This window comes from Dipodomys merriami, unplaced genomic scaffold, assembly GCF_024711535.1.
Source record: "Dipodomys merriami isolate MVZ:Mamm:240054 unplaced genomic scaffold, mDipMer1.0.p SCAF_204, whole genome shotgun sequence".
Classification (NCBI taxonomy): Eukaryota; Metazoa; Chordata; class Mammalia; order Rodentia; family Heteromyidae; genus Dipodomys; species Dipodomys merriami.
This window is the reverse complement of record NW_027203427.1, coordinates 1500981-1515873: the sequence shown is the minus strand read 5'-3', so window position 1 is coordinate 1515873 and position 14893 is coordinate 1500981. Positions and strand designations below refer to the sequence as shown.

The following is a 14893-nucleotide window of genomic DNA, read 5'->3' as shown; positions in this document are numbered from 1 at the left end:
ATGACAGATGGAGCTATGTGCCTGGGAGATGAGGCTGAAGTCTACGCTGGAGGGGAAAACCACATCCAGGAAAGGAAAGTGCTTATAGTCTGGGCTATGAACCTGAATGACATCTGGGACTAAGGTGAAAGTCTGAGAGACCCAGCCTTCAGAGCAGGGCTGACTCTGTGAAAGGATGATCCAGGGCTTTTATCACTGATTCTGAGGGGCTGGGATAATGTGGAAAGTCAGCAGGGTCCTCAAGACAGAACCTTAAATCCACTGGAGTCCCTTCTTATCAGAACATTGAGGAGCACATCACAAATCAATGCAGAAGTTATACATGTATTATTTATATGTGGTAAATTACCTGTTAAATTAATACATTAATAAGCATGCTTTTAATTGTGTAAGTCATTTTGAATTTTGACACTGAGAAAATTCTCTAACGCACAATGTGCATATCACCATGTAGCCCTTGCTCACTCTATGCCTGAGCATCATGAAGCTCAGGACTAAATCTGTGTCCTTTAAGAGTGACCTGCTCATTGCAGAGGGCTCTGGGGACCTGCTGGGGACCGCACTGATACTGCAGCTCCCTCTCACCTCCCACAACTGGACATGGTGACTGCATATGATCCCTTCAGGGCTGCATATCTGCAGAGTCTCCCCTCCTTCCCTCACCTTTCTGACCTGCACTTAATGACTTTACTGTAGGAAACCTGGAACAAGTGTTATCAATAACAGGTATGATTACACTTTAAAAAGTAATATATGAAATAGTCAAGAAGTGGCGCTGTGGCTCAAAGTGTAGAGCTCTAGCCTTGACCTGAAAATCTCAGGGACAGTACCCAGGCACAGAGTTCAAGCTCCCAGACTGACAAAAAATAAAGAAAGAAAAGAAATGGTCAAAACTCTCAGATGGGCAGACATGACCCCCTCTAATATCATGATCCTAGATTCTATGTATGCCACAAAAGCCTGGCAGAGATCCTCAGATTCAAGCTCCTGTTTACAAAGGGAAACAAACAGGCAGCATCCCCTCTCTCCCAGAATGAGAAAACTTGGATTCTGTGTAGGATGCTGTTAATCATCTTGCTGATCATCCACATCCTGGGAAGCAGGGAGGAAAGCTGGATATAAGAACCACATAACTTGTTCACTGATATCTAAGTGTGAGAACAAAAATCAATACTGTTCAAGCAGGCTATTTAGTGAATGTCATTCTGTTCAGATAACCAAACAGGAAAATATCTTCATTCACAAGGATACAGTCATGCTCAATGTAGACACACTGGATCTGGAGTTTCAATAGTCCTTTCTTACCAAGGTCAAAGCTTCAGGATGGAGAATCACAAAGTTAGGGACTCTGTGTCCCAAAGTCAACTCCTAAGGCTGATCCTACTCAGGCAATGCTGGTTTTTGGTATAATAGTTTGCCTTGTGTGCAATAAGGAACCAGAATACCTGGAGAAAGGTTTACTAATCAACTGGGATTAATTTTCTAGAAGTTGGGTAAATCCAAGATTCCTGACTGTCCTGATGATTCACATTCTTGTCATGTCCTTACAGGCTTGTTGCCTGTGAAGAAGACTAGAGAAAGAGTGTCTTGGAATGTTTTCTTCTAATGACATTGGTGATATGGAAGTCACTCTTCACTATACTTCCTCTCTTTTTAAAATTACCTCTAATAGTTGTACAAGTGAGTTGCCATTCAATAAAGCAGTTTATGAACACAATGCATCTTATTCAATATCACCCTTTTCATCATTCTTTCCCATCTTTCCCAAACAACCTCTTTCCTCAATTGTCTTAAGTTTTAGGACATGCATTGGATGTTATGACTGCATTCTTAACATTCATTTCCTCCTTGCAGGTCACTCTCCATAAGGACACACAGGGGACACAACTCCTTCCTTTAGAGACAGCTTTGGTGCCATACAGAATGCAGGGATAGAGACAATGCCAAGCTTCCAGTCTCAGAATCAGCAAGGGCAGAGACTTTCACCCCCAAATCCATCCTGATAGGAGAAGCTACTTAACTGCAAGTTTAAGTTTGGGGCTGTTGCTCTGTTCAGCGTTCCAGTGGGTGTCACTAGTGACAGCAGACATAGTACTATTTCCACCCTAGTATTTCTTATAGGGAGCTTTGTGTGAGCAGTGTCAGATGTGCCATCTAATGGTCATAATGTAAAATTGCATTTTGTAAGATTAAAGAAACTAGATTTTATGAATCCTCATTCCCTCCTCTTCTCCCATTTCCTCTCATCTCCCTTTACATATATTATCTGTCCAAAGGAGTTCATTTTTAAACCTCCATACATACATGCATACAATTTATTTGCTCATACTTACCACTGGGTATTTTCCCCTACTATTTACTTCTGATGTTTTATATTGATGATGTTCACATACTGTATTTCAGTTAAAATACCACTATTGCCATCTCCTGTCCTCTCCCCTCCTTCTGGTGTCCATACCTAAACACACAGTCCCTCTTTACATTCATTGCAGTGTCTCTTTCCATCCTCACCTTTCTCCATTTCCCCATGTCTCCCTTCACACCTGTATGCACACAAAAGTGCACACACATACATGCACACATACTATAAGTCTCCAGTGTTATTACAAGGTATATCTACCCAGAGAGTTGGAAAGATATGAATCTTTATCTGGAACACTAAAAGATCAAATTAATATTTCTAGGGATAGGGGAATATTTGTTTCTGCCAGGAAAAAATGCTTATTTTATTCAATTACATAGTTATATTTGTTTATTTTCTTTTTTTTTTAATTTCAACTATTTTCATTGTGAAAATACTGTACAGAGGGGTTATAATTACATGGGCAAGGTTATGAGTATTTCCCTCCCCTATGGTATAACCCTTGTTTTCACTATATTTGTTTGTTTTTTATTGTCTTTAAGTAGTGATACAAAGGACTTGCCATTTAACAAGCAGTTAAAGAATACACTATATCTTTTTATAGTATTTTATTGTTATTGTAGAGTTGAAATATACAGGGGTTACAGTTACATGAACCAGATAAGAATAATGAGTACAATTCTCTGTGAACCATGTTTCCTTTTCTGTCTCCCTTTCCCAGTCTTTCCCTCCCATCTCCACCCATAATTTATCCAGCTCATTTTCCACATAGTGTCCAGTGTGTATCACTGCTGTATTTGTTCATCTTTGTTCCATATTTTATGTACCCTCCCTTACTCTTCAAATACAAGCAAAACAAAAGGAAAAGAAAACAAAAACAGCAACATATATCTTGATCAATGTCACCTCTTTTAACATTCTCATTATTCTTTGTTCATACAAAATTGTCACTCCACCTATAAGCTGTGAGTAGTGACAAGACCCTACCAGTAGCATACATGTGTCAATTGTCACATATTAAATTGTGTTCTACTCCTATCATCCCTCTTAGGTGGATAATTTCTACCTCTGTAAATTAGGCCAATATCTTCCAAAAATTTTCTGCTATGACAATGCCTATATCTGACCTGTCTAGTACAGCAGTCATGAGTTGCATATGGCTATTAAGCAGTTGAAATATAATGAATGCAACTGCAATGTATAATTTATAATTAGAGTAAAATTTAAATTTAAACACACATGTGCTGCTGGTATTGGTTATGTGAGACAGCACATTTTAACAATAATATTCATTAATATTATTATGGCGATTAGTATGATAATTATTAGCATAGTCTGTCCCACAGTCCCTGGATCTCCTGGCTGCTGCTGCTAAGAGTGACATCATTGTTTAACCACTGTCACTCAGTTGTGAGGGGATCCGGGCCTGAAGATGGAAACCCGGTAAATACAGTGTTCAGGTTGTCCACTTTTCTCTTTGAATCTCTTTAGGTAGTTTTCCCAACCTTGTCACTTGATTTAATTTTTGTGCCAGCACTGGTGCTATACTTTAGCTTTTTCCCTCAAGGTTGAGCCACATCTTCACTACCAGCTTTTTGATCATTTGTTGGAGGAGATAAGAGTCTTACATTCCAGTGGGTCATTTGTGGTTTGAAATTAGCTTAATCAGAAAAGTTCATAGAATTCACAAGTGGACATGGAGCTGTGGTTTAGGTGGTAGTGTTGTAGCCTTGAGCAAAAAAGCTCAGGGACAGCAACCAGGCCTTCAGTTTAGGCCTCAGGCCAACAACCCCTTCCCCCACCCTCCACCCCCCGCAAAAAAGATTCTCATGCATTTTTTTCTGCCTGAATTTGGGGTTGGCTTCGAAATGTCATCCTCAGATCTCAGCATCCAGAGTAGTCTAGGATTACAGATGTAAACCATTTGCTCCCAGCTAACTTTTGAAACTATGGTAGATATTGTAGGTGGTAATGATTCTTGCAGCATGAAACAAATCTCAGCTATTACAAAGGTGAGTTTGTTAAAGGTAATTTTCCAAATATAAATTTACTTTGAGAATTCTATTATTAAGTATGCAGTCATGGTTATAAATTTTTACTCTAACCATGTTTTTGAAACTCATAAGTTTTAATATTTTATTTTAGCACTTGCATTTTTTGACATGATATTTTTAATATGCCTTTTGATTTCTTCTTACACCAACTTTATAAATCAGATATACAGGCACTGTATGAAAAATGTAGTCTTTACTTGGCTTATGTAACTGTAACCCCTCTATAAATCATTTTTACAATAACAGTAAAAAAAATAAAATAAATGTAATGCTTCCCCCATTATATTTGTAAAAATTTCAGGTTGCTTTTTTTTATTGATTTGTGCTTTCATCCTTTTTCATCAATGAAAACAATTTGAGTCTTTGTTTTTAATTTTATTAACAATTTTTAGTAAATACACATAATCATTAATAAAAATGAATTTTGTATAAGAAAAATATATTATGTTGTTGGTGGTGTAATGTATTTTATGTCTTGAAGATATGTTTTTTTGTACTTGTAAATAATTAAAGATTGAATCCTTTCCATTATGATCTTCTATGTATAGTCTGTGTTATTGAAAGTAGCATCGTAGAATATGCTAATATTTTTGTAAATCTATTTCTCCCATCCAGTCACTACTTATTTCCAGTATTCTGAAGTTCTAATGTTTGGTTCATCTATGGTCACAATTCATCTCCTGCTACGAGAGTGACAGATACCCGGAACAGGCATGAGTTAGTGCCCTTAGTGGACCAAATAGCAGCAGTGATGTCAGGTCCCCTCCGGAGGTTATGACAGATCTTCCCTGTTAGCGATGGTAGCTATGACATTTAAGGAGAACTTAAGCCACTTCCTCCTAAAATAGGCTCTTAATACAGAGGAAAGAAGAGGCTACCAGGTTATTTTGGCCAAGTATTGGTTCCTGTGTTTGCATGAGGGCTGCCCAGTGCTTGTGACAGGCTTCCCATGACTCTCTCAAGACTCTGAAGCCATTTGCCCCTGAGCCAAGTCTGTTTCCCTGTAGTCCTCTGAGCTTTGCAGCTGCTGCTGCTACATTGAGAATCTTAGGCTATCTTGGGAGTTTGTGTTTGGGGCTGTCACATTGTGCACGGTTCCAGTGAGTGTCCAGCTCAGAGCTGTGTGTACAGGGTCATCACACTTCATAGTGTGTTTGTAGAAATATATATTCTATAACTCTTCTATTGTACTTGTCATGTCTTACAGATTTAATTAAACAGGAAATCACATATTTTAAAAGAAAATATTCTTATATTTTGCATGTAGTGAAAACAATGATTTCCTAAGGTAATTCAGGAATGATTTACCTTTACCTATAAATAAACACTTGATTTATTGGAGGATCATTAAAGCTGTGATATTTAAATGCAAACTAGGAAGTTTCTACCATCATTTTATCTATCAATTTGCCTAAAACCTAAATAAGAGGGTTCTTCTTTTTAAATTCTTTTAACATAAATCAAAAACCAATTTGTGTATTGCTTAATGAGTAAGACTTATTGAAATATAAAAAAAAACAAAATATATATTCTAAAGAGTTGTGTTGCCAGATCCTTCCTGTATGTTTTTCTTTGTGTTTATTTTGTGAACAGGTATACAATGATACTGAAAAATAGAATCTTTTTCCTTGGCATTAAAAAATCTGACTGAACAGATTATTTCCCTGATTATTTAAATATTCTTTTACTGTGAATGGCATGATATGTAATTGCAATGACACTAACTAGTTCCAGAAATTGTGATTATTGTTTTTATCAGAAACTAATACACAATCCAAAAGCGGTTCTTGTGAGAATATAGAAATAAGAATAAGTTTTGGTAAATGGCAATATCATGTCATACTTTGGTAAAGTAGCAGGGTATAAAATTAACCCTCAAAAATCAATGGCTTTACTGTATGCCAACAATGAGAAGAGCTTGGCTGAAATCAGGAAAGCAACTCCTTTTGTAATTACCCTACAAAAAATAAAATATCTAGGAGTTAACTAAAGAATTGAGGGACCTCTACAATCAAAAATGAAATGAAATTAAAAGCATAACTAAGGAAGAGGAAATACCTTCCATGCTCCTGGGTTGGGAAGATTAGCTTCGTGAATATGGCATTACTGCAAAGGCTATCTACAAATTCAATGCGATACCTATCAATATTCCAACCTCATTCTTCAATGAAATAGAAGAAGCAACCCCAAAATTCATATGGAACAAAATAATCCTTAGAAGAAAGAACAGAGCTGGGGGAATATCAAGTCCAAATTCCAACATTTTTCCTAAAAGGTTTCATTTGCTGAGGCAAAAAGCTCCTGAAGGGTGGATTGCAGAACATTCCCTGGATACTTTCTACCTTGTTAAAATGCAGACTGTCATTCCTGGGACTAAGAAGGATCAGCTATCTTGCATTTGTACCAAGTGCTCAGTGATGATGAGTATATTTCTGATTTGGGGGAAAAATCAGTAGCAGTAGTTATATATATTTAGGTAAATGAACATTCCCCCATTATATTCACTATGTGGGTTTATCTGGTTTATGTGTTTTTCAAGAAAGATTATCCACTATTTATCAAATGTTTACTGGAAATATTTAATGTAATTTCTCATTTTTCCAATAGTATATTATGATGAAATTTTGTTGACAATGTCTGGAAATACTTCCAAGTGAGCTCCAGGCCCATCACCCAGTTTGCCAAATTCTGAGATGGAAAGTAATGATGGCAGTAGACTGCCAATCCCCAGCATCAGTACCACATGGGAGGCACAGTGAACATTTACTATTTCTTTCCTGTGGACCCACATATTTGCACAATGTGAAGCCATGACAAGATTAGACATCAGAACAGTGCCACTCTGAACCATTGTAAAATGGTTGGACAGAGATGAGAACAGAATCAACTCTGATGTGATTCTGATTAGTATTCTACAAAATATTACAAGTATAAATAAATGTTGGGTTAACTATACCTGTTAGAAGTTCCATACATGATTTAAAGATTTTCCATTTGTTCATATACATTCCAGACCTATATTTTTCCTATTAAGATATATCAGTGAGCTCACAGCTTTCCACCTTCATCCTTTGGTTTCTCAGATGGAACTGAGATTGTCATGGTAAAAGACTTTATACCATGGGAGAGAAATGCACACTGACACTGATGGACACTAGAGAATGTTCTAAGACCTACACTGTGCAATGTCATAGTTCTAGGCCTCAGAAAGGCTCATTACAACAAAACAACCAAGATGACAGAACTAGATACAAGATACACTTAAACACTAATGATGTTCTCTTGTCATTATTTCTCAAATAAAGTTACAGAGGTTGATCAGGTAGGGCTGTGAATATTGTCCCACTTGAAAAGGCCTCAGTCTCAGACTTTTGGGAACTGTGAACACTATTACAAGGTTTCAACACACTTCACTGTCTTTTTTTAGTACCCCATGCTGGTGGAAAATTAGGTGGAAATTGTTAAGGTTCTGAATCTCCCTCACATGGTCAGGGTATACCAAGTGATCCAGGGAGAGGAATATGTCTACCTGATGATGGAGATTGCCACCAAAGGAAACCTCCAAATGTGTATTGAATCATCTGGCTGCTTTTTTAAAGAATGAAGCCAGGAAGTTTATAAAGCAGATAGTAAGTTCTATGCAGTGCTTTCATCTGAATCAGATTGCACACCTCAACCTAAAGCCTGACAACATCCTACTGTATGGAAATGCAATGCCAAGGTCAGGCATTGAGTTAAGCACAAGGATTGCCCCAGGTCAGTGGCTCACAGAAATTCATGGTGCCTATGTGTACCGTGTCCTTGAAATATACCTGCAACAAAAATATAATGGGGGGCTGGGAAGGTGGCTCAGTGGTAGAGCGCTTGCCTTGCATACATGAGGCCCTGGGTTCGATTCCTCAGCACCACATAAGCAGAAAAAGCCAGAAGTGGTGCTGTGGCTCAAGTGGTAGAGTGCTAGCCTTGAGCTGAAGAGCTGAGGGACTGCACCCAGGCCCAGAGTTCAGGTCCCACAACTGGCAAAAAAAAACAAAAAATGGCTTTAAGGTAGCTGTCTGGTGCCTGGGCACCATGTTGTTGTTTATGGTTACAGGAAATTTCCCATTTAAAGGAAATGCTTCTAATCAGCCATGTGCAGAAATTGTAGAGGGCAAGTAGAATATGCCATCTCACCTGACTACCAAAGGATGTAACATCCTTTGGCAGCTCTGAACAATAGACCCGCAACAGAGGCTGGATATACATCAAATCATGGTACACCCCTGGTTTGATCAAGTTGAGGAAGGCTGTCTATATCCAGAATATCCACTTCCAGACCAGTTGGACCCAACAATTGTCACTAGAATGTGTGGCATGGGATACAACAAATTGCAGATCAAAACATCAGTACTGCAGAGAGCGTTTGATGATGTGATGGCCACTTTATGATAAAAGATGGCTTAGATCCAGCGAGGGTCAGTCAGGCAAAGGCTAACTCAGTGCTCTTGGGTTTTCGAATACACACAAGTGTCACAAAGCTTTCTGCCTTCCCTCTTGAGGGAAGAGCAAATAAACCTTCCATAATTTTATTCTTTGCCATTACCATTTCAGTTTCTGCTGACTGTGATGAGAAAGAGTGGATAGACAGAAGTTCCTATCAACTGTCTTAATTAGAGCCAGAGCCCAGGATACAGAAAGCCAGAGACCAGAGTGCAGAGTCCAGTACTGTATCTTCTTCAGTCTGTTCCAGCTAAGAGACAGTAACCAAACACTAATAAGAGCTTGATGATCAGGCAATGATGATCAGGCGAATAAAGAGTAGAAGCTAGAAAAGACACAACTGGATTTTCAGCTTCTAAACAGAAATAACAGTATGCTCTATAGTTGTGGAGCAGGACCACATCTTGATGGAAGTATTTTAACTTTCATTACAGATGAAAAATAAATCACATGCAACATTTGATATCTATAAGCTGGATAGCTATAAACAGCTATAAATATAAATATAATATATAATAAATAAATATGTAAATGCATATATGTATAATTTGTTTATATGTAATATAGTATAATTATACCATTACATTATAATTATTATAATTATATTTAAAATATAAATAAATAGCTTGTGAAACAGTTTTTTCATTAAATACCTAATGGTTTATCTGAAGTCTCTTGATATGTGTACTTTTATGATTGTTCTACTAGTCTTTTTAGATTGTATGTAGTATAATTATCAAACTGTCTTCTTCTCGACTCAGTCACTTTCATCATAACAACACAATTTTCTTTATTGGTAGACTTCCACAATTTGCTCTACTGATTTCCCAGAACAGCAACACAGGAGCACAGCTGTCTCACTCAGAAGGAAGGTATTAGTTCAGGGTTATATCAGTGTGGGAGGACCATGTGTATGTTGAAAGCAATAATAAACTCCAACATCCTCAGCCCCACCCTGCTGATTGCCAGTGTGAAATCTGTGCCTGATCCACTGCCACTGAACCTGTCTGAGACCCCAGGATATTGGCTGGAGATCCTATTGATCAAGAGTTGTAGAGACTGGCCTGGCTTCTACAAGAACCAATTCAGATAGGTGTTTCCATTTCTTTGCAGAAGACTCTGACTAGAACTGCAGGAGATGGAGGCTGGCTCTCCCAAGGTGAGGGTGAGCAAACCTGGATTCTGAGTCAATACAGAATCCCCACTTGACCCTAAAATAATGAGAGAAGTGAACACAGTTAATTATAAGCATCATAGGATATTTTCATAAGCATCTTTTCTTATTTCATGCTATATTTTAAAATTTTTGTTTTATGCCTCAAAATGTTCATAAAATACACAATGAGCACACACACACACACACACACACACACACACACACACACACACACACACACACACACAGAGTTTGATCCTTCTAAATCATACCTGTAAGGGACCTCTATAATTTGCCAGCACCATCCCACTATCTAGTTGTAACCAGAGCACAGGTCCTTGGTCCTTCGGGAATCTTCCTCAATCTCACAGATATATATGTCACATTTCCAACCAGGAGGACAAATCTGCATATCTCATATGTGGATGCAACAAACATGGAGAGCAATGGCCACAGAGCTCGGCCCCTCCCCATCCCTTTCCTCAGCTCTAATGTGTTCTTACCTAGTATCCAGAGCATGAGTAGCCCCAGGAGCTGAGCAGGGCACCTCATTTTGAGAGTAAGTAGTGCTGGTCAGTCCAGGCAACTTAGAGCTGAGCTTTTATGTTGGACTTGCAAGGGAGCTCCTCTTTAGGGAGTAATATGCAAATATCCTGGTGGGTGAGGTGGTGAGAGACAAACTGTCAGATGAGATGGAAACAGACACCAGGAGAGTGGGCCCTCTCCTGTGAGCAAATGACAGTAACTGTGATCAAGGAAAGGTCAAAAGCTGTATGCATATGATCAGATAAGATGAAGTTAAGTGAAATGAAGCCCAAGATAAGGACACAAGTGGTTTTTTTCTGAAGAGTTAAAAGTGGCTTCGTTTCGAAGAGGTGGCCATTCTGCTGTTCATATTAACCCAGGGCCCACCTGAGTTCCACAAGCTGACTTGTTTGTGCTGAAACTGCTCTGAAGTTAGGTCCCTCTTTGTACTATAGCTGACCTTAGACCCCCACAAACTCCAGGAGATGACTAAGCTGGCCCAAGATAAACAGACCCTGTGAGAAAACCAAGACCAGCTAGCAGAACAGCTTATCCGAATCCAACTAGCCAGAAAACTCTCTGCTAAACTTTAACTGCTCTGAAATGTCCAGATGGCCCTTATCACCCTGGAATGTCCTGCATCTGGTTGCTATAACCTTGTGATTTTTGCCTTCATAAGCCTTGTAAAATTTCAGCTCAGGGCTTCCTCCTATGCTCTGCTGTGTCGGTGTGAAGGACAAAGCCCAAGCTGAGGCCTGCCTGAATAAAGCCTTGCTTTTGCATTTTGGAACTTCTGACTGTGGTCTTTTTTGGTGAGGTCCTGCAATGGAGGCACAACATTTCTTTCTTGCTATTGTTTCTAATCGATTTACAAGGTACCATGTGATTTTTTTGTTGTTTTGTATGTCCCTCTCTCACCTCTGTTTTCACTGTATTAGATGTTGGTATAATTTGGGGAGCAGAAAGGAAAAAACAAAATATTTAAATAGGCATACAGGTTCACCCTTTGCAACAATGAGATGTACAAGACAATATGTTGAAAAACAAACTTAACAATTGCTGTATCTTTCTCTGAGATTTTACCTTCTTCCATCCATGGACAAATTTTTTCCTTGGCTATTTTCACTCACAGGATCATATATCTCATAATCCTAAGTATTTTCTTCAATGGCAACACACCCACCTCCTCAATTTAGCTCCTCCTATATCCACTGTTAAAACATTGCCTATAAAAGAGAGATGCCCTATATTTGTCTTTTTTACTTGCTCTATTTTTATTTTTATTGTGAAAATACTGTACAGAGGGGTTACAATTACATGGGCAAGATAATGAGTACATTTCTTATCAAGCATTGCAGCCTCCTCCTTTGTTTCCCCTTCCTATTCTTACCATCCTCCCCCCGCCCCCACCCAATTCTCCTCCCCCCCACCAAAGTTGTAAAATTCATTTTTCCACATAACAACTTGTTATAGCTAAGATATGGAACCAACCCAGATGCCCCTCAGTAGATGAATGGATCAAGAAAATGTGGTATACATACACAATGGAATTCTATGCCTCCATCAGAAAGAATGGCATTGCCCTATTTGTCAGGAAATGGAAAGACTTGGAAAAAATTAAATTAAGTGATTTACTTGCTCTTAATTCGCCTTTTTGTATACCTTTGCCCTAATACTTAACTCATGATATTTAGTAGCGGCAACTTCAATACTCACAGTAGAAACTCTTTCAGAGTGAGTTTTTTCCCCCAAGTTATTCCTTATGATTAATTGGATATATTTCCATGTAATGTTATAATCTATAGGACAATATTTTATAAAATGGAAGAGTTTACCTGTACTATGGTTAAAAAATTTGGTCTTAAGACGATACATAAATGACATAGCATATAATAACAAAACAATGTGACAATAATACTTATTAGACAGTATACTGGAAATGAACTTCGCAGCTTGGGCTGGGGGAGTAGTTGGCAGGGTAGACATTGGAGATAATGAGGGAGAGGGTGACACTATTCAAAAAGAAATCTACTCATTACCTTACTTTTGTAATTGTAACCCCTTTATGTATCACCATTACAAAAACGTGAAAACAATAAAATAGAGAAAATCAGAAAAATCATAGACTAATATCTAATAATACATTATATATACAAAAAAGCAATAATATATTTTATATAACTTATATTTAATTATTATGTACTGTATCTTATACATTAGGTATATATACATAAATATGATGCATAAGTTGCATACATATGTTCACTTGTCAATCTGAGAATCAGAAGGCATCTGACTTAAGGAAGATCTGCTTTATCTTGGGATTTCTCTTTTCTATATTTGTCCAAGACTGCTAGATTCTTGAGATTAAAACAGAGAAGATTCAGTGAGCTAGGAACACTGTTGTGATTCTGGGTGGGAACTGGTCTGGAGGACAGAGGGACTAAGCTCAAGAAACATCTCACCTTCAGTGAACCTTGCAGGGGAGAGCACAGAATGGCTGGATACCCAGTGCCAACAGTGTTGTTTGTATTCGGTGTTTCTCTTGGTAATTTCAGCTTGATTGCTAAGTGGGACTAGGAGCTAGAAAATAGAAATAAACTAAATTTATCCTCCTTTCACCCCTCCTTTCTCTCCTTCCATTCACACCATCTCCTACTTTGCTTCTCTCCCTCCCTCTCTCTCTTCTCTCTCCTCTCTCTCTTTCTCTCTCTTTCTCTCTCTCTCTCTCTCTCTCTCTCTCTCTCTCTCTCTCTCTCTCTCTCTCTCTCTCTCTCTCTCTCTCTCGTTTTTCTTATTTTTCTCAGGCAATGTATGTTGATCAAGTCAAATATATTCCACAAGTATAAAACTCTTTTAAATTAGATAACTTATCTCTAAAGTTCATCATTCTGATTGAGTTAAAGAGGAAAACTATAGGCTATCTTCATTTAGGTGAAAAAATATTTCTAATAGAGTCAACAGCTATCCATGACATATCAGCAGGCCCAGAATAATGGAAAGTACCTGTTTTAATAAATAGGCAAACTCTGAAACAAACTTTGTACTCATTGATACAGTTATTTAGCATTTTACCACTTAAGTTGTATTAAAGTATGAAATGTTCACTATTATCTTCTGTACCTAATATTGTACTGAGGTTCTCCAAATGCAATAAGAAAAGCTAAAACTAATTGGAAAAAAGCACAAAAGACCTGTAGCAGGAAAAAGGAAGTGGCAAACTGTCTTTACTTGCTGATGAAATTCATGCATGAAGTATTGAAAAATCTCAAAATAAAAGTTTTGAAATAACTTCGAAGTTTCTCTGTGCACATTGTGAATATCTAGTCAAGATTTTAAAAACCTGAATAAAGTCAGAGTATTTCCATGTTTTTAGTCTGGAATGTCATTTTAATATTTCAACATTCAGCCCAGTGCCAGTATCGCACATCTATATTACAGTTACTCCAAAGATTGAGATATAGAAGCTCGCTGGTCCTGGATATCCTGAGAAAGATTCTTGTCCTATGATTCTAGGACAGCTCTTGAAAGAGGAAGCATGAGGAAAGCAGCTGGGAGAGCCCAGGCTCACACTTCTGCTTCTTGGAGGTTTATGTTATGGCTTGTATCACTGTGGGTGGGTTATCATAATACTGTAGACAGTAATAAGTGGCAATGTCTTCAGGCTGCAGGCTACTGATGGTGAGAGTGTACTCTGTCCCAAATCCACTGCCACTAAATCTGGAGGGGATCCCGGATTGTAAATTGTTTGCATTATAGATCAGGAGCTTTGGAGCTCCCCCTGGTTGCTGCTGGTACCAGTTTAACCCATAGTAAATGTCCTGACTGGCCTGGCAAGTGATGGTGACTCTGTCTCCAGGAGATGCAGACAAAGTGGATGGAGACTGGGTCATCTGGATGTCACATCTCGTACCTGGCATTGAAAAGCAATAAGTATACCTATAATCAAGCATGTTATAAGAAAGCTTCATAAACAGCCAAGCATCACTGACTACAGCTGACTGAGGAGATCCTCAGCGTAGTCCTTCCTTACCTGTAATCCAGAGCAGCAGGAACCCCAGGAACTGAGCAGGGGCCTTCATGTCCATGCTGTGTGCTGACTAGGACTGACTCCTGCCCAGGATGTGAGAAGCTTTCAAGAACTGCTCAGGGCAGTGGGCTGTGCTCTGGGCATATGCAAATCAGTAGGGGTTGGAAGGGGCCAGCACAGCTGCACCAACATGCCATATTTCAGTATCTCAGCCCAGAAGTGATGTCCAAGATACAAAAAAAAACTTACCAGGGTAGCACTGTTGTTCCTGAAGAGAATGTGTTTCT

At 38.5% G+C, this 14893-nt stretch overlaps 1 gene segment (V, D, J or C); it reads right to left on the bottom strand.

Moving 5' to 3' along the window:
- Positions 1-13878: 13878 nt before the first annotated feature.
- On the bottom strand, positions 13879-14691 carry LOC138833341 (immunoglobulin kappa variable 1D-33-like). The segment is given in 2 exon segments: positions 13879-14489; positions 14610-14691. Coding segments are annotated over 2 exon segments (378 nt in total).
- Positions 14692-14893: the final 202 nt, after the last annotated feature.